The sequence below is a fragment of the Mirounga leonina genome, unplaced genomic scaffold (genome assembly GCF_011800145.1).
Source record: "Mirounga leonina isolate KUSES-001 unplaced genomic scaffold, KU_Mleo_1.0 Mir_172, whole genome shotgun sequence".
In the NCBI taxonomy this organism is placed as follows: Eukaryota; Metazoa; Chordata; class Mammalia; order Carnivora; family Phocidae; genus Mirounga; species Mirounga leonina.
The window spans coordinates 12,444,520-12,464,628 of record NW_023270442.1 but is presented as its reverse complement, the minus strand read 5'-3'; the positions used below and the strand labels follow the sequence as shown (position 1 = coordinate 12,464,628).

Genomic DNA, 20,109 nt, shown 5'->3' with positions numbered 1-20,109 from the left:
ACCCAAAGCCCAGGGAACACCAATGCCCGGGTGTTTGGGTCCCAACCGCTCCACCTCCTTCACTGTCCCCTTGACTTTGCCTGTCTCTTGCTCTTTGCTTGGAGAGTCCAAAGGCCATTCGGGGCTAGTGAATGACTAAGACAGGATAAGGAGAAAAATCATAGCAGGATGTTAGGGGTTGAATTGTGTCTCCCCAAAACATGCTGAAGTCCTAACCCCCAGCACTTATGGATATGTGACCTTATTTGGAACTAGGGTCTGTGCAGATGCTGAAGTTAAGAGGAGGTCAGTAGAGAGAGCCCTAACCCAATATGACTGTGTCCTTATAAAAAGGGGACATTTGGACACAGGGACAGTTACACACACAGAGGGAAGATGCAGGGAAAATGCCATCTACAAACCAAGGGATACCTGAGACTACCAGAGGCTAGGAGAAAGACCTAGAACAGATTCTCCCTCACAGCCTTCAGACGGAACCGAACCTGTTACAGCTTGATTTAGACTTCCAGCCTCCAGAACCAAATAAATTTGGTTTGAGACAGAGAGAGAGAGAGAGAGAGAGAGAGAGAGAGAATCCCAAGCATCTGAGCAGGCTCCATGCTCGGTTCGGAGCCACTGAGCACGGTGCCTCCTAATTGCCCTCTCCGTCCTTCCCTGCTCCTCCTATCCAGTCTTAGCACCGACTTGTGTCCTCTGTCTTCCTCAGCCCCTCTGGGTCATTTGAGGCTCCTGTAAGCTCTACCTCCACATTGTCTGTCTCTCTCCCTCTGCCCCTCCCCCCTGTGCTCTTTCTCGCTCTCAAAAAAAAAAGAAATTCCAGTAGAAATTTAAAACACTGTATTCTTCTGAAGGCGATAGAAAGTAAATATATCAGGAAAATAGAAATACTATTGGCATTGAATATTTTCAGAGGGTTGGTTAGCTGGTTGGTTTATTGACTGACTGACTGATTGAACTATTCCTACATGGAATCAGCACGCAGCATCACTGGAGTTCAATCAACAATATTAATTTCCCTACTGAGAGAGGGGGTTGTTTGCACGTATTACACTATCTGGATATAACGCAATTCACTACAGTGAAGTTGCCCAGCGTGATTCCTGAGGCTGGCCCTAGCTCTCAGGACTCATATATACGGATATATAAACACTGTGTTGGTTTGCTGGGGACGCCGTGACAAAATGCCACAGACTGGGGAGCTTAAACAACAGAACTTATGTCCTCACAGTTTTGGAGGCTGGAAGTCCAAGATCGAGGTGTCGGCAGGGTTGGTTTCTCCTGAGGTCTCTCTCGTTGGCTTGTGGATGGCTGTCTTGCCCCTGTGTCCTCACATGGTCTTCCCTCTGTGTGTGTCTGTCCTGATCTCTTCTTAGACGGACACCCGTCGGATTGACCTCATTTTACCATAATCACCTCTTTAAAGGCCCCAAAAACAGTCACATTCTGAGCGACTGGGGGGTAGGACTCCAACACAGGAATTTGGGGGGGACCCAATTCAGCCTAAACAAACGCCTACACAGAACGCAAGCCGTGAGCCTCCACGTGAGGATGCTCAGGACAACGGTGGCTTGACAAATGCTGCAAAACACCAGGCACCAGCTCACGAGCCCTTCCAGAGGCAGAAGCCACGCTGAGCAGCAATATTTAAAAGGCTGCTTCTGCCTGTGCACCATTGAGGCATGGCCCACCCAGCTGTTTGTGATACATCAGAAGTTACTTTCCTGTTGCTGTAATTTTCCTCTGTCACACCGAGATGGATGAGCCTCTCAGATTACACACAGAGAAACCCAAAACCATCACATTCCTTTCCCCAGGCGGGGGAGGGGGGGGAAACACCTCTTTTCAAAGACACTTGCTTTTGATTCTCTCCATTTGCAAGTAATGGTCACCGACCCCTTATTAAACTGTCACACTATTTACCCTTCCAAGGAAGGAATTGTGCAGAGGGGACTGATGAGCGATCAGCACATTATCGGGGGATTTTTCTCTTTGAGCTCCCAGAGAGGGGGCTCTCAGACCCTAGCCGAACAGCTGCTGCAGCTCCTGACACACAGGAAGTCTCAGCCCTGGGCCCCTCCATCAGGCTGAATGATAACTCAGGAGACAGAAGGGTCACAGGTCTTAAGGCTCCAGTGAAGGGCATTTCCCCCAAGATCTTAATTGTTACATATGCTGGAGTATGTCTTGTGTCTCCTGGGCAGTGAGTGACACAGACCTGAATTTATTGCTTATCTTTCTCTTCTCCAGCAAAGCAACCAAGTGGACTTTTCCAGACAAGAACCAGGACTGAGGCTGCAGAGTTTTACTTGAGATCCTCTAAAACCCCCTAGGACACTTAATCTGTCACTCTTTAAGGAAAAATTCTCACTGTAACGCCGTAAGTCCTGTTTGTGGTTCATAGCTCGATTCTGACTCTGGGACCTTGCTTTCTTTGAGGGCAGATCTGATTCTGGTGCCTGTTCACAGTGCATTTGGTGCCTTACACAAAAACATCCATTGGAGGGGGACGTTTGGGACAGAAACCCAGGCCTCACTTGGCTTGCCATCCTGTGAGCTCTGGAGGAAAAGGTCATACAACCTTGTATATATATGTGTATATATATATATATATATATATTTTTTAAATATATATATACTTTTTTTTCCTGAAATGCTCTGCTCACCAAATCATGCATCATGGAGCTGTAGCCACTCAGAGGGAGCCCCTTCTTCCAACTGGTCTACCCAAAGGGGATGCCTTTTTCTAAATGGTCTGCCTAGTCATACCTTTTTCGAATTCATACAAAAGCCCATACAGGTTACCAGCCCCTCTGCATAAAGAAGGCAATCAGTAAATGTTTGAACGAAAAGACCCATGAGCATCTCCAATAGCCAAGTAAAGATCATGCTTTTAAAAAAAAAGATTTATTTATTTATCTGAGAGAGAGAGAGCACGCAAGAGAGCTTGAGGGGGGGTGGGTGCAGAGGGAGAGGGAAAATCTTAAGCAGGCTCCACACCCAGCACAGAGCCCTACATGGGGCTTCATCTCACAACTCTGAGATCATGACCTGAGCCCAAATCAAGAGTTGGTTGCTCAACCGAATGAGCCACCCAGGCGCCCCAAGATAATGCTTTTTAAATTTTTTTAACGATGTATTTATTTCTTTGAGAGAGAGAGCACGCACGCAAGTGGGGCGAGGGGCAGAGGGAGAGAGAGAATCTCAAACAGGTTCCCCGCTAAGTGTGGAGCCTGACGTGGAGCTTGATCCTACGACCCTGAGATCATGAGCCGAAACCAACAGTGGCATGTTCAAGTGACTGAGCCACGGAGTGCCCCGAGGTAACACTTTTTTAAAAAAACTGGTTACAACTGGAAAACTTCTCCAGCAGTGACCATTCTGACTTCTCAGTACACCTGGCAAATGGCTTTAGATTAGGAAATCAATCTTAAAAACAGGACACTCTGAAAATGGGAAGGGTTTTCCATGGGTATAGAGGGAATGATTTCGAAAAGCAAGAAGTCATCAGCTTGTTTCTGTTTTCCTCTCCCTTCCCCTAAGCTTTACATGACCTTCTCTTCCACAACAAAGAGATCTCAGACATGCTTTCTTCAAAATTTGACATTTAATACTTAAACTCCAAAATTAGCCCTAATTTAAGAAGTATTCCTGTCCCAAAGGCATCAGGAAACAATCAGTAGTCTATTCTCACATCCTGGGACAAAACCAGCAGCCAAATGGAGCTGAAAAGGTACTCATGAATAAAGTAGCCTTTGGGTGGGGGGAGGTTTGGGGGACACTGTAAGAGCCGGAAACACAGAAATTTTGGTGATAATAGTCCAAGACAAAATCCTCAACCCAGTCCTGGAATCTAAAGAGGTCTTAGATCACAGTGGAAATAATAGGGACTTCTAGCAGAGAGCCAGTGAACAAATGTAGCACCGTATCTCCAAAACCACAAATGTAGAAGAAATCATAACCCCTAAAGACAGTAAAATGTTTTGCTGAGTGTTAAGTAAAGAGTTGGCTACCAAACCAAAACATGGGGAATTAAGTTGTCCAATAAATTTTTCCACACCATACTGATCTGGTAACTCGGTGGGGAATTATCGCTAGATTTCCTCTTTCTTTCGCCATTAAAACAACTTCCTACTGTTAAAGGATGCTCCTTGCCGAGAAGGTGACCAGAAGGTGAGGCCAGTAAGGACTCAGTGATCATACCTTCCTAGCACTCTGTCACCAAACTAGGAAATGTAAGGGAGCCATTAATACTTAGAAAGAGCTGAAAGTAAAAATCAGTCAGCAGAGAAGCCACCAAAAGTACAAAGCTGTGAGACAGAGGGGAGGGCGGACAAAGGAATATTCCCGATGAGCCACAGAAGCTGCTGGAAGCTCCAGGCAGAGGAGAGAGGAGAGGAATGGGATTCTAGGAATGCAGGCATCTAGGCCCCCTGGGGTGCCAAGTGCCCCTTGAGGTCCTCAGGGAGGTGTTGACTGCAGGGCTGAGAGGTGCAGCCCTAATCTTCCTCACTTCCCTTTATGCCTAAAATAAAACTCCATCACCCATGATAAACTCAGTGAGTATCTATTTCTCACCATCTGAAAAAGCCTCCTTCGCACCTACCTTAAGAGTTAAATATAAACCTGAAAGTCTAACAGAAGAGAATAACCAGCTGCTACTTGTTCACTCACACAATATTGAATATATTTTCAGGGTAAATATGTGCTTTACACACACATATATATAAAATATATAAGTGTAAACTATATATGTATATTATAAATATGTACATTATATACATGTATATCACATACACGTATATGTATGTACATTATCTATATGTACATATGTATATATGTTTTATGCACAAGTGCATGTATATATAAATTTTATATATATAAAATATCAAATTTATATATATTTTGCATTTATATATTATATATTATACATAAAATATAAATACAAATATATTATAATGTTATATATGATGTAATATATAATATATAAGTATTAAAAATATTTTATATATTTTATATATATATAAAATATCAAATCCCCATTGAATACCCATGAGCTATTATCATTTTATAGACACAGAAACTGAAGTTTGGAGGGTTTGAATACCTTGCCCAAGATCACACGGCTACTAAGTAGCAGAAAGGTGATAGGAACCCAAGACTGTCATCCCCTAAAGCTTGTGCTTTAGCACATGATACCATCAGATTCAACAGCAACCGGGTAAAAAAATACAGTCAAAAATTCCCACCCAACAACACAAAGAGTTTTCTGCAGACAACAGTGAAACACTGGCAAGACTCATACTTTATTTAGCAATAATAAATTTATAAAACAAAACCAGTAACAAACCCTCTAGTTTACTTAAGCACAAAAAATAAGAGAAAACTAGGGGGGAAAAAGACTAATTGGTTGGACTAGACAAAATTAAAATTTTTATCTGCCCCCCTCAAAAAAGAAGGAGACACAAAATGAATCAAAAGACAAATGACCAATTGGGAGAAAACATTTGCAATGTATCAAAAATAAACAACTAATAGCCTTAACATGTAAAAAGTGTGTACAAATCAATAAGACAAACAGGAAAAAAATGGGGAAAAATCATTAACAACAGTTAGTAGAAGAAGAAATACAAATTTTCAATCAAGTACACAAATTATGTTTACCCCTAGTAATTACCAAAATGCACTTTTTAAAAGTCACTTCCATACGTTGTATCACTTGGCATAATCTTTCCAAAGTGTAATTTGGCAATATGTCAAAAGCCTCTAAGTATTTATCCTAAGGAATGGCTTCCTGATGTACATACAAGGATAGTAACAGCAATATCATTTAGGTAGAGAAATGTTAAAAATAATCTCAATGGCCAACAATTGGGAACGAATATGTAAAATTACAGTAACTCTAAATAATGGAATGCTATTTATCACCAAAAATCAAATTTTAAAAGAATATTTAACAACATGGGAAAATGTTCTCTATATATTAAGGTGGAGGGGAAGTATTAAGAACGTTGGGATCTCAATTTTTTAGCAAATGGGTTCAAAGGGGGAAAAATCAATGATGTGTATATGTATATCTCTGAATCATGTGTACACAGACCAACCCAACCCAAACACCTAAAAATGTTCACAGTGGTTATTGCTGGGTTGTGTGATTATAGGTGATTTTTATTTTCCTCTTTGTGTTTCTGGTTTTTTTCCACAAGTAACCACAGATAAAAACTCATGTTTAGGGGCGCCTGGGTGGCTCAGTCGTTAAGCATCTGCCTTCGGCTCAGGTCATGATCCCAGGGTCCTGGGATTGAGCCCTGCACTGGGCTCCCTGCTTAGCGGGAAGCCTGCTTCTCCCTCTCCCACTCCCCCTGCTTGTGTTCCCTCTCTCGCTGTGTCTCTATCAAATAAATAAAATCTTTAAAAAAAAAAAACCTCATGTTTAATTATTCAAAAAAAGGGACAATTGTTTTAAGGTATCTAAAACAAAATGGAAGTAGACAATGAATGTGATTAGTGAAGTGTGGTGGCAAGTGGCTGAGTTAATGATGAAGAGAGTGTATGTAAGTAGCTATGGAAGAAAAAAGGCATGGCAATGAGCAAATAATAGCCTGGGACTTAACCTAATTGATTAATAACCTCAAATATTCTGGAACGCACCTGTAACTGGCCTGGTTTAAAGAATTTTAAAACACTTAAATACCTGGTCAAAAATGGTTTTATTTATTTATTTTTAAAGCTTTTATTTGTTTGTTTGTTTATTGAGAGAGAGAGAGCGCGCGCGCGAGCTGAGGAAGGGGCAGAGGTGGGCGGGGCAGAGGTGGGCGGGGCAGAGGTGGGCGGGGCAGAGGTGGGCGGGGCAGAGGTGGGCGGGGCGGGGGGAGTGGAGGAAGAATCTCAAGCCGACTCTGCGCTGAGCATGGAAGCCCAGCTCCAGGCTCCATCTCACAACCCTGAGATCATAACCTGAGCCGAAACCAAGAGGCAGATGCTTAACCAACTGCGCCACCCAGGCACCCCTAAAAATGCTTTTAAAAATTATTTTAAAAATATTTATAGTTGGTCATCTGAAGAAACTGGTTTATATTAGATGATTTGTATTTATTTTTAAATAAATACGCCCCTTTGGAATCTGGAAGACATTATTCTAAGTCTGATTATTGGAAAGAAACTGTTACTGCACACACTCTCAGGTGCTTTAAGTTAATGGCCTTCTATGACAAAAAAGAAGGAAAAAAAGAAAAGCTCATCCTTGATCTAGGAAAAGAGCATCTCAGAGTAATGAATTAGGTGAGAGCACAACAGTCACATAGGCATTCCCTCCAGAGGGAAATTCAAGTTTCATTACATCAAATTGGGCTTGAAATTGCAACTACTGCTCACAAATGTTAGTTTTTAATAGAATAAAATGTCATCCTGTGGGAATGACACTTCACAAACCTGGAGACTTGTTTTCAAAACAAGTTGGTTTTTTTATTAGTATTACTAAATATAAATGTTCAACTGAGAACTGAGTCAGAGACTACATTCTCTCATTAAATTTCTACCCCAGAATAAAGACTAGACTTAGAAAGCAAGACTTCTGAATCAGAGCAGCAGTAATTCCAACTGAAAACCAGATTCCATCAGTGATAACACTTATCTTTATCCATCTGGTGTCACTAACATAAGGCTCAGAAAAAATGCTAGAATATTCTGATCCCAAACTCCACAGCCAGCTTTCTCTGACGCCTCTCTTCACCTGGGCACTTCCTCATTCCATTTGCCTCCCATGCCCCTTCTCAGCCCAAACGGAGCTTGGAAAAACTGGTCAAGCTCCAGCTAGTCTGCATAATAAGTAAGGTGAAAGCACTCGGTGTTTTGCTTTGTTTTTAATAAATAATCTGTGTTCATTCTTGCAGGAGGGCGGTTTAGCAAGAAGACTCTACAGGATTGTTTGGTGGGCTACAGAAGACATGGACTTACATGAAGCCCCACCCTTTGATTCCAACTTCTCTCTCCCCTCATAGAGATTTTTCTCCCTCCAACACAAAAGAAAGGTACCAAAACTAAGACTAGGGCGCCGGGGGGGGGGGGGCTCAGTTGGTTAAGCGACTGCCTTCGGCTCAGGTCATGATCCTGGAGTCCCAGGATGGAGTCCGGCATCAGGCTCCCTGCTCAGTGGGGATCTGTTTCTCCCTCTGCTCCCTCCCATGCACACGTGCGCACTCTCTCTCTCTCTCTCAGAAATAAATAAAATCTTAAAAACAAAATCTGCTGCCAAAAAGTTATGCATTTGTGTTTAGCATAGTATGATATGATTTCTATTTAATATAGATACATATGTTTATGTATATACATATATACATTTATGTGTGTATGGTATACACACATACGCACACGCGCGTGCACACAAGGCTCAAGGTCCTCATCTCTAGTGAACTCATAAAAGGCGGCAGACCACTGAACCTGGCATGGTGGAGCGTGGTGGAGGTGGGAAAGGCCCCTTCACTCCCCGGGACCACACATGGAGATTGTCATCACAACAAGCACCCCAGCCATGCACAGGACTTTGGGCTTTGGTTTATTCCTTGCTGGCTCATGACCCAATTAGCTGCTCACCAAAACTTTTATTTGAAAACCCTCAGTAGGATTCCGAACATTCTGATGAAATGTTCTCTTGAGTGCATCTGGTTTTGCCACTATCTGAGGGGTTTCCCAAAACGTGGGATTTTCACTGCTAAGCCTGAGAGAGTCCTGGGCACAACGGGATGGCTGGTGGCTCGGCAAAGGTAACACAACAGAACCTACCACAAAAGGCCACTGTAAGGAAGAAATTCCGTTTTGCAGCAAAGCACCCAGGGCACAGCCTAGCAGGCCGTATGAGATCCGTAAATGTTCGTGATTATTATTATCAGTATTACATCCGCGTGGGGAAAGCAAAGGGCAGGCACTCATTTCTTTCCTGTCGGGCTTCGGTGATTCGGGAGCTCATGAAATCCCCATGTTGCTCTAGGTTAGACAAAGGATTCGCTGGGAGTGTAATTTCATCCTAGCATCCCTCCACAGAAACAGCAAGACTCCCTGAGGGCAGGTGCGCCCTTTGTCCCTCAGCACCACGCTCCGTGCTCCAGGGTGCCCATCACCGCTGTCCGTTCTCCCATGTTCTAGTCACAGAGCTCTGGCACAGGGCAGGAAGTGGCCAAGAGAGGAGCGTCATGGAACAAGAGTAGCTAAAGAGAGGCAGAAAGCCAGACAGCTCACCAAAAAGCCATGGGATGGGATGTAAGACAAGAACTCACTACGGGATAAAAACAGCAGAAGTAATGCAAACAGGGAGACGAGAAAGAATCAAATGGCTCAGAGAACAGGCGAGAGAAGGAAGCAGGATTGCCAAATGTTTTGGCAGCCATTTGGCTTAGGAGACTGATAAACTTATTAAAAAATTATAGTCAAAGAGACAGATCCAAACCTCCATATATCTCCATGAGAAACATCCAAAAAAATGTATGTTTGCAAATAGCAACTTCGCCCATCTGTTGCAGTGTTGGTACATTTTCTCAGGAAAGAGCTGAGGGTCCATTAAAAGTCCCATGACACTGCAAAATATTTGTCTGCTTCTGGCTGGTCACCTTTCACTCTGATACCTAGATGCCTTCCTTAGCAAATCCCTGCAGAAGGCACAGCTGTTCCGGGGCTGAGATTTTTCCCCAAGAACGCCACCTGGACAACCTGTTCCCTCTACACGTCACTCACACAGGCATACCCACGAGCTGCAAGGAGTGGAGACACAGTGCCTGCAGAAGTAGTCCCTGCTAACTTGGACACTGTCGCTCTGAGGTTGCCCTCCTGTCCTGGAAACATCAAAGCTTTCTTTGATGCACCTTCTCTGTTCCACGTACTATTCTAGACACCAGGGAGAGCAGCGAGCCTGCCTCATGGGGCCTACAGCCCAGTGGGGAGACGGACAACACATCAACACATAAATATATACCATCGGATCAGGTGATGTAATGGGTTGAATTTCATCCCCCCCTCCCAAATTCATATGTTTAAGTCTTGTCCTAATCCATCCAAGCTGCTCTACAAAGTACCATCAACTAGGTGGCTTCTAAACAACAGAAATTTATTTCTCACAGTTCTGGAGGCTGGAAGTCCAAGATCAAGGCACTGGCAGATGTGGGGTCTGGTGCTGTGTCTGGTGCTGTGCCTCTTGCTGGGTTTTTGCGGGGGTCAAGGGCTTTCTGGGGTCTCTTTTACAAGACCACGAGTCTCATTCATGGGCGCTCTGCCCTCGTGCCTAATCACCTCTCAAAGGCCCCACCCCCCAAACAGGATCCCATTGGGGCTTAGGTGTCAACATATGAATCCCAGGGGGATACAAGCATTCCGACCATAGCAAGTGCTATGAGCCCCAGGACCTCAGAATGTGACCTTATTTGGACATACGATACGGTCTTTACAGGAGTAATCAAGTTAAAGTAAGGTCGTTAGGATGGGCCCTAATCTAATATGGCCGGTGTCCTTCTAGAAAGGGGAAGTACGGACACAGAGACAGACACACATACAAGAAAGATGACAGAAGAGTCACAGGGAGGAGACAGTCATCTGTGAGGCAAGGACAGAGACCCAGAGCAGACTCCCCCTCACAGCCCTCAGGAAGAACCAACCCTGCCGACACCTTGATCTTGGACTTCCAGTCTCCAGAGCTGGTACTTTGTCACAACAGCCCCACAGACTAATTGAGGTGATGAGAAGCACTTGGAAGGAAGCCAACAGATCCCGAGGGTCCCAAGGCATCTTTTTACACAGGTGCTTACACTTAGTGCATTTTATGTCCAAGTCAAGTGGCGGACTATTGCTCCTTTAAAGGTTTTCATCTCCCTCGATATTCCCCCTTTCCCTTTCTCCTCAACCACCCACCATAAATTCTATCTATTGCCTTTGAGATTATGGGACATGGATTCAGAGTTGTCCGGGCAAGAGTCAAGGTTTTCCAAAGATCCGTCCACACGCTATTATGCCCGATGCCCGTGACCCAAGCATAGTAGGAGCCAGATGTCAGAATACCATGCCCAGTCGAAGGTCATGGTTGTAGAATCAGCCTGCCTGATCTGAGTGTAATCTGCAATTTTAGCCCAATCAGCACAAATGCTAGCAAACCAAGGCAGCCCAAATCCTCATCCCAACAATGCAGAGCAGACAGGGCTGGACAACAAAGCAGTGGCTCTTAACATTCTGGGGGTAAAAAACTCCTTTTTAGAATCAATGAAAGCCAAGGACTCTCTCCCCAGAAATATATAATTATCCACATACAATTTGTAAGGGTTCACGGACCTACAAAGTTCATCTATGGTCCCTCTCTAGTTAGTGGGATCCAGGGAAATAACTTCCGCAGTGGCAAGAATCACCAAGAAACAAAGATAAAGAATAAACAGGGAGCAGGAGAAGATGGACAAGGCTGCAAAACAGATCACTGAAAGAGGACTGATCTCCTTAATATATAAAATGTACCTAGAAATCAATAAGAAAAAGACACGAAGCCCAGGGGAAAATGGTGAACAGACAGGAGCAATGAACAGGATTGATGTGCAAATTGTTGTTAAACATGAAAATATACTCAACTCACTTGTAAATAAGAGGAACTATAAATAAAACTGGATACCCATGTTTAACCTACAAGACCAGCAAAGATCAAAAAGTTTACAGAGGGCCTTGTATTGGCAAAGCTATGGAAAGATACCCCCACAGCAGGTTAACGTGTGCAGAAACTGGGATAACCTCTATGGAAGGCAATTTGAAAATATTTATCGACAGTTAAAACAATCATACCCTTTCACCTAAGGCTAGGAATTGATCCCTCAGATATACCTGAGACATTTACAAAATAACCAACAGGCACAGATGTTTACTGCTGCAGAGTTTGAGAATGACAAAAAATTCCATACAACCTAAATGTCCCTTCTTTAAATGTCTTTAATTCTTTAAATAACATCCTCTGAGTTAACCAACAAGGAATGATACAGCAAATATGTTAGCTCCATCTGATGAATAAAATGCAGTAATTAAAAATAATGAGGCACGCCTGGATGGCTCAGTCGGTTGAGCATCTGCCTTCCACTCAGGTCATGATCCCAGGGTCTTTGGATGGAGCTCCACGAGCCCCAGGTCAGGCTCCCTGCTCAGCGGAAAGCCTGCTTCTCCCTGCCCCTCTCCTCCACTTGTGCTCTCTCTTGCTATCTCTCTCTCAAATAAGTAAATAAAATCTTTAAAAAAAATAATAAGGCAATCCTATATAGTTTTGGAGGAAGGATGCACAACACATATTATTACTAAGTCAAAAAAAGCAAGACACTCAACAGCATGTACGGTGTAAACGTACACCTCTCTATACCTACACATTTACAAATGTGTATGAACACCTGCATGCACAGAGCGCATCTTCGGAAGGATACACAGGAAACTAGAAACAGGGGTGCCTCTGGGGAGAGAAAGGAACCAGTTGCTGAGGCACATGGGTGAGGGGCAGAATGACCTCTTACTACATACCCTCTCGAACCCTTTGAATTTAAGAACCTGGGTCTGTATGAACTACACCAAAACTTAACCAAACGAACCCTAAAACACACAAAAATGATTAAAAACCAAAAAGAAGCCAGTAATTAGGAAGCGCATAGCTAAGGAGGGCAGAGCCAGCAGGGTGAGGTGGTAAGATGTTAAGAAACAGGGGCGCCTGGGTGGCTCAGTCGTTAAGCGTCTGCCTTCGGCGCAGGTCATGATCTCAGGGTCCTGGGATCGAGCCCCGCATCGGGCTCCCTGCTCCGAGGGAAGCTTGCTTCTCCCTCTCCCACTCCCCCTGCTTGTGTTCCCTCTCTCGCTGTGTCTCTCTCTGTCAAATAAATAAAATCTTAAAAAAAAAAAATGTTAAGAAACAGCTCTGACCCAAGTAGTCTTTTGTCCACCGGAATGTCCCGAATCATTAACTCTAATCAACAATAGCCCAGTTTCCCACAATTGCTTCAAGAACTTTTCCCATGACCCAGGGGAGGGGAGGTCCCTCCTACGGTCTCTGAACTAGGCGCACTGATCAACAAGTTAGTCAAACTCCACTGACACCAAGTTCTCCAGAGAAAACAACACATAAAAGTATCCTAAAAGTACCCCCTACGCACATCAGAGCCCCCAAGAATTCCAACCGAAGAGAAACCTGAGGCCAGAATATTTCCCAGGACACGGAGAGGGTTTGGAGCGTAGACCCTGCTGATGCACCCTCATTTCGGGGTGAGACGGATCACAACTGGGTCAGCAAGGTGGGGCGGGGAAGCTGCCCACTTTCTTTATGGAAACAGCCTGGACTCAGATTAAGACTCCCTCCCCGCTGGGCCCTGGTCCTGTCTCCCCCAGTAAAGCCAGTGAGCTGCGGACACGAGGCTGCCTCCTGGCTTCCAGCTTCCAGCTGCAAGCACCGCCTACCCCCCGCCCCCCAACGGCCCTCAGCAAGTGCCCAAGGTCATGCCCCCTTCCCAGGGCAGCCCCCATCCAATGATGGGTCCCCTCACTCCAACTTGGACCCCTGTGTAGGACCATCTCAGCGGCAGGGGCTGCTTTGCCCCTCCCCACTCCTCCCCTCCCAAGTACTGGTGTGAGTATACTCCTCGAGACCACGTTCTTCTCCGGGTCAAGGCCTGCTTCCCAGGAAACCCCGTGCAACACAAGCCTAACAGTCTTCGGAGGCTGCGAGCGGCACTGTGTCCCACAAAACACATGTTCGAGTCCTACCCCCGGTACTTGTGAGTGGCACCTTATTGGAAATGGCATCTTTGTATATGTAATCAAGTGAGGATGAGGTCCTACCGGATTAGGGTCAACCCTAAATCCAATGACTGGTGTTCTTATGAGGAGAGGCAGATTTGGAGACAGAGGTGACACACAGAAGGATGAAGGCCACGTGAAGATGCAGGCAGAGCCTGAAGCGGTGCAGCCTCAAGCCAAGGAATGCCAAGGATTGGCAGTAAGCACCAGAAACCAGAAGCGACAAGGAAGGATCCTCCCCTAGAGTCTCCAGAGGGAGCACGGCCCTGCTGACACCTGGAGTTGGGACTCCTGGCCTTCAGAACTGGGAGGGAATAGCCACCCAGTTTATGGTTATTTGTGACGCAGCTCTAACAGGAGAGAAATGAAGGTCAGAGGGGAAAATCTACTAAGGCATTCCTCTACATCATCCCTACAGGTTAAGAACCCCAGCAAGTGGGTTCTCACCTGCCCAGAGCCATTGCAAGCCTGTAGTAAGAAAATGCAGGGAGGACCCCGGATAAACCGCAAAACACACTACATCACCCCCGAGAGCTGGTCCTTGTGATCAAGGAGAAGCAGTAGCCCTCCCTCCCTCTGTACAGGTTATCTATCAGCCTCCTCTGGTCCTATTCAGGCCCCAGGGCTCACCTCCTTCCTACTGGTCATCTTGTTGAGAGCATCTTTAAAGAGCCCTCACCAGTTTGCTAAAAATAAGGCTTGCGCATTTGTCTATGCACTCCCATTAGCCAAGAGAGCAGGTCGCTGGGTTACCACGAATAATCGAGACGGGGGTGCTATGTCCCAAGGGAAACGATACTTCGTGCCCAAACCACCTGGTCACCGAAGGCACCCAGCCTGCCCATCTCTCCGCGCAGATGCAGCTGCCGCCCGCCCCCCACCACCACCTTCTGGAAGATCCCCACCAGGATGGTTGACTGCCATGCCCCCCTTGGAGCAGAACGCTGTCGTCGAACCCAGCCCGTATGGTGACTCAACACCTGCAGAGAAAATTTAGGGTTGTACGGCCCTTCGTGGGCCCTGCGCAGCCCTGTTGTGCCGATTCCTAAGCTCCCTTTGAAGTCCACAGGACCTGAGCATCAATGAACACTGAGAACTGAGCCCTACGTGCCAATTTCCACCATTCACACGTACTTCAAAAAGATGAGACGGGGCAGGAAGTTCAAAAAGAATGTGCCCGAAACTGCAGCATGCAATCGCAGAAATTACAGGCACTGCCTTGTCACACATGCCATGCTGAGCAGGTGCTTTTGCCAAACGCCTCCTCCTTGCCCAGTAATTCCTGCTGCGGATTAATAGGAATTTCCAGTTCTCTAGTCATTTCTTGTTCCTCGGAGCTATTACCCCTAAATTTCTAGCACTTCAAAAAAAAAACTTTATATATATACAGGATTTAGCACCTGTTTGTTTCAGAAATACTTGCCAAAAACAGATCTGCCACAAGGCCATCTCTAAAATTAGTCGTATTTCCTGTTCTGCAAAACATAGTCAATTGTATTTTTAGTAACTCCTTCTCTCCAGGTATCTGGCGCTGTCCTGCTCCAAGCATAATTACTGGCAACTTACTAAGCAGGCAACCCTTATTTTTAGCCCCAAAATAGCTCCAACAAAAGTGATAAACAGGCTTATTTTTTTTTTAAAGATTTTATTTATTTACTTGAGAGAGAGAATGAGACAGAGAGAGAGAGCACGAGAGGGGGGAGGGTCAGAGGGAGAAGCAGGCTCCCCGCCGAGCAGGGAGCCCGATGCGGGACTCGATCCCGGGACTCCAGGATCACGACCTGAGCCGAAGGCAGTCGCTTAACCGACTGAGCCACCCAGGCGCCCAGGCTTATTTTTTTTTAACCAAGGGTTAGAACAAGATATTTAAACATCTTAACCAATCATTTATGTACCCAACTCTGCATCTTAGAAAGACTTAATCACAAAAGGGGGTCCTTTGTGGCATCAACCCCTGTCCCCTTTTTTGCAGTTTTGCCTCTGAAACTAGCTCTCTACCTGAGATGTACCTTGCTTTTCTCTGTCAGTCTTTCCAACTTTCTTTTAGCACGTCTTCTAAAAAAAAAAATGTAATAATAACCAATTATGTGCCCAAACGATGCATTTCATAGGTATCAGGGACCAATTTCAGGGGCAGCAAGCACAACCTCTCTGGGTCTTTCAAAGTCATCACTCATTATCGCCATTCGGCAACTTTGCTCTTTGTCTCAAAGCCTCAGTGAATACTCTTCAAAATCTGATTTTGTGGTGCCTTTTCCTCCTCCAATCATCAGTTTCCTGTAGTCACAGACACTCTGACCTAAGAACGTACCCGTTAGGAGTCTCACATGACCAAGGGAATTATTTATTTTTAAAGCCATATTAACAGAGATGACATCCACTCAAAGCTAAAGGAGGACAAAAGTAGGTGTCACCCAAATCCATTCTTTCTTTTCAAGCAGCAACAGGACCATCTAGATCCAAATGACTTTCAAACAAGCAACTTCAGAGGGCAGGCAGGCGAAAATACTGTCCGGCAGACAGCGGTGACGGAAGGAAGTTAATTGATGAGATAGGATTGAAGCCTGAGATGGAAGTCAGGAAAAAGTGGTTTCTGTCATCTCCAACTGCAATTCCCAGCAAGCCGTGGAGGATGTGGTCCAGATCTTTTTGGAAATGTGCACTGAGTCGAAATGTAACACACACACACACACACACACACACACACACACACACACACCATGTCTTAAACCAGCAGTACTCTAGATTTGGGCATAAATCACCCAAAACACAGTGCATAGTTTGAGATTGCAACTGTAAGGCAGGCCAAACGTGGGTACCCCCTCTTCTTCCCTTTCTCCATCCCACCTTTCAGCTTTTGCATGAACTGATTCCCCACCACAAGCTGCCCCGGATCCTGCCACTCAGGGGATGGCGTAGGGCCATGCATTCACTTCTTACTACAGTGTCCCTGACTTAATTTCCCTCCCGCTGTGATCTATGTCCTTTAAAAAAGGAAGACAAGGATAAAAGTGAAGTGCTCTATCTAAAGTATGCACCCCAAAAAGGGGGGCACTATTAGGGGGAGAGGCTCTCCAGGGCCATTCACATCACCCACTGGGAGGGACACCTCACTTCCCTTCCCCCAGGGTACTGTCACCTCAAGGTCTCCCCTTGCTAGGTTCACATAAGTACCCCTTTGCCAGCCTGAAAACCCTCTTACCAGCTCCCCTTGTAAAAAGAGGGCTGCATATAGCAGGAGATTGACTTCACCTCTGTTTGGGTTTAGTAAGACAATATCCAGAACGCAAGTGTAGATGGGGGCTCATGAACTCGGTCATCCTTCCCAAAGTCATGCATGCGGTGCACGCGCGCTCACGCACACGCACATTTTAATCTCTATGATCTGCCAGAACCCTAATCTACTAGGTTAAGCATTAAAGGTGTCGGATTTGGGAGATAAAAGCTATGAATGACACCCATTGTTTCCTTAAAGCTGGCAATTAAGTGAACTAAAATCCAGGTTTCTCGTGATGCTTGTACTCCCTGAAGCACTGATTCTCATGGCTAGACCGAATCGAGTAGTCAAGAATGACAATCTGACAGCCAATTAATGGTCCCCTCCCCTTGCTGAGGCGAGGTGAGATTCATTTAAGAAAGATAAGAGGAGGGGCGCCTGGGGTGGCTCAGTCAGTTGAGTGTCTGACTCTTGATTTCAGCTCAGGTCATGATCTCAGGGTCGTGGGTTCGAGCCTCCCACAAGCTCTGCATAGCAGGGAGTCTGCTTGAGATTCTCTCTCTCCTTCTCCCTCTGCCCCTCCCCCCAGCTCACTTGCACTCTCTCTCTCTCTCTAAAATAAATAAAGTCTTTAAAAAAGAAAGAAAGATAAGACGGAAGAGAAAGGACATAGACAGCTAGGGGTGCAAAAGGCTCCTCATTTGGACCCCATTTGGGCAAGAACTCCCTGCACTCCAGGTTGTCCTGTGGGCCCAGCACAGAGCTCTAGAAGCCCCGAGGAGGGCCTGAGCTCGGAGCGCATCCTCGCCCAGTTCAGCCAAGGCCAACAGCCTTGTGTTATGAAGCCAACCTGCACCGGTGAGGAGCCAGAGATACAACAGGGCATGGGAAAGTGGAGAGAAGCCGGGAGAGGCTGAGCGGCAGGGCAGGCGAGATGAATGTGCTCGTAATGTTGGCCATATGCCGTCAGTATAAAGTCTCGTCTCTTTTTGCTAAGTTTCAAGTGGGAACATGCACAACCAGACTGAATCCTATACGTTTCAAAGGAAAACAAAGTTCGACTACCCATACCAACAGGAATTTACCCGGGCATGGGGAAGTGAGCCCACTGTAGTTAGCGAGGGGGGCCTCGGCCGTGCACCCCGGCCGGATGTGTAAGTTGGCCAGCCCACTGCAAACCAAAGGAGGAAAGTACGCTGTGCTTGCTCTCTTTGGACTAGAATGAGGTTAGGAGTGTTTTTCCTTCTTCTTTGAAGACTTACTCAATTCAGTGAGTTCATTCTGCACACTCCCTTTTTACATGGAAATGCAAGCAAGAGGCACTTTTTAAACTACTCACTCTTACCCCACCTACCCAAAACAAAGGTACCCCACTGGAGCATGAGCAGCTTAGGAATAGAGGACAAATGACAAGGGTAATAGAGACATGCACTCAAATGCAAGGGGCTTCAGGACCCAGTAGGAAAAGGAGGAGGGAAACCAAAGTTAGGTGAGGCTGGGGACAGGAGGGCAGAGCAGCTCGCCCTAGAATCAGAGCTCCACAGTATGGCATTCCCAGGAACTCCCAGGCTGGGTAGAGGATCCCAGGTCAGTGGGCAGAAGGGTAGGTAGGAAGCCTACAGCTCCCCTCTCCCCGGATGTGCTGATGCCTCCCTGATGAATGAGCCACCAAAAGGGGCTACTCCCTGGCCAGTGCTGAGAGACTCCAAGCCTTGGGGGCGGGGGCGGGGAGGGGGAAGGAGGGAGGAGGCAGGGGTGGGGAGGAGGGAGGAGGCAGGGGAGGAGGGCGAGCCTTGAGTCTGAGATGACCACGAGCTTGCCCCGAACTTGGGCAGCTGCCAGGCAGCCTCACCACTTGGGATGACCCAGTGTCTGGGCCACTCCCCTGCAAATTAAGTCATCCTGTCTTGAGCTTGTTCTCACAGATCCAAGTTACAACTTAGATCTCCCTCGGCAACGCCTGGCAAGGGTTCACAACCATCTAACTTCTCACAAGTCTGGAGAGAGTGCCCCTTCGGGTCTCTGGGGATCTTCCTTTGCTTTCCCTTCTTCCAGGAAGATATGAAGGCACCTCCCAACCCTGAAGCTTGGGGATATCAGCGTGTAGTTCTGTACCGGCCTGAGCAGGGACCTTACTGTTGCTCTTACCCAGTGGCTGAAGAGAATGGAGGAGGGACGGAGGGAAGGAGACGGGAATGGGTGGGGAATGGAGGGGTGGGTGAGATCGGAAAGCAGGGGTAGGAGGGAATGGGTGGGTGGAGGAGGGGTCAGAAAACCCTCATCTGAGCACGAAAAACTTCCCTAGCTGCCCCAGCCTACAGGTGGAAAATGTCCCCGGGGTCTCGGCCTTCCCCCACCTCCTAAGCCCAGGAGAGGAATCAGATTCTAAGCTTCCCCAAGGGCTGGCTAACCGGCTCCCCCACCCTCAACGCAATGGCCCACGCAACACAATGGCCTGGCTCCAGCCCCTTGACTGATGTGGGGCTCCTATGGGCCCCAAGAACAGAGCACCTCCACCATCCCCCGCGCTGGTGTCCACCAGGCGGCGCTCCTCGAGGAGCAAAAAGGCTGCGGCGAGCTTGGTGGGTAAACCAGCCGCCCCCCTAGGGAAGCCGACCCCAGACCTCCCCTCGGGCCAGGCCGGTAAGCCAGCCGCGGGGGTGTGCGTGCGCGCTGGACTCGTGCCCTCTTTCAACCCGCAAGGAAAGGCGGGCGGAGGGGAGGTGCAGGGCCGGGACGACGCGGCCGGACTCCCGGTGCAGTGCTCCCCGCAGGGTCCCCCGCCGCTCCTCCCGCCCCGAGGGCCGGGGGCTCCGCGCCCCGGGCGGCTCACCTTCTCTCCGGTCAGCACGTGCAGCCCCTCGCGCACCTTGGCGAAGGAGCCCTCGCCCAGCTTCCTGCTGCCGATGAGGTAGTTGCCCACTCGCTTGTGGTGCTGGAAGTCGCGGAGCCGCTCGCGGGGCACGCCGCTCACCCAGGCCGGCAGGAAACTTCCCTCGCAGGCCGCCGCCGGCCTGGCCGCGTCCTCGGCGCCGCCGCCGCCCCCGGGCGCCGCCGGCTCGCCCAGCAGCCCGTCCCCGGCCGCCGCCGGCATCGCGCTCGACCGCGGCCCG

The 20,109-nt window shown here is 47.2% G+C and overlaps 1 protein-coding gene across 1 annotated transcript in view; it reads right to left on the bottom strand.

Annotated features, from left to right (window-relative positions):
• Positions 1-20,090, bottom strand: part of HUNK (hormonally up-regulated Neu-associated kinase) — a 103,269-nt gene extending 83,179 nt beyond the window's left edge. The window contains exon 1 of the mRNA XM_035017589.1: positions 19,830-20,090. Coding sequence (XP_034873480.1) covers positions 19,830-20,090 — 261 coding nt within the window. The remainder of the gene's footprint in view (positions 1-19,829) is intronic.
• Between the last annotated feature and the right edge of the window lie 19 nt (positions 20,091-20,109).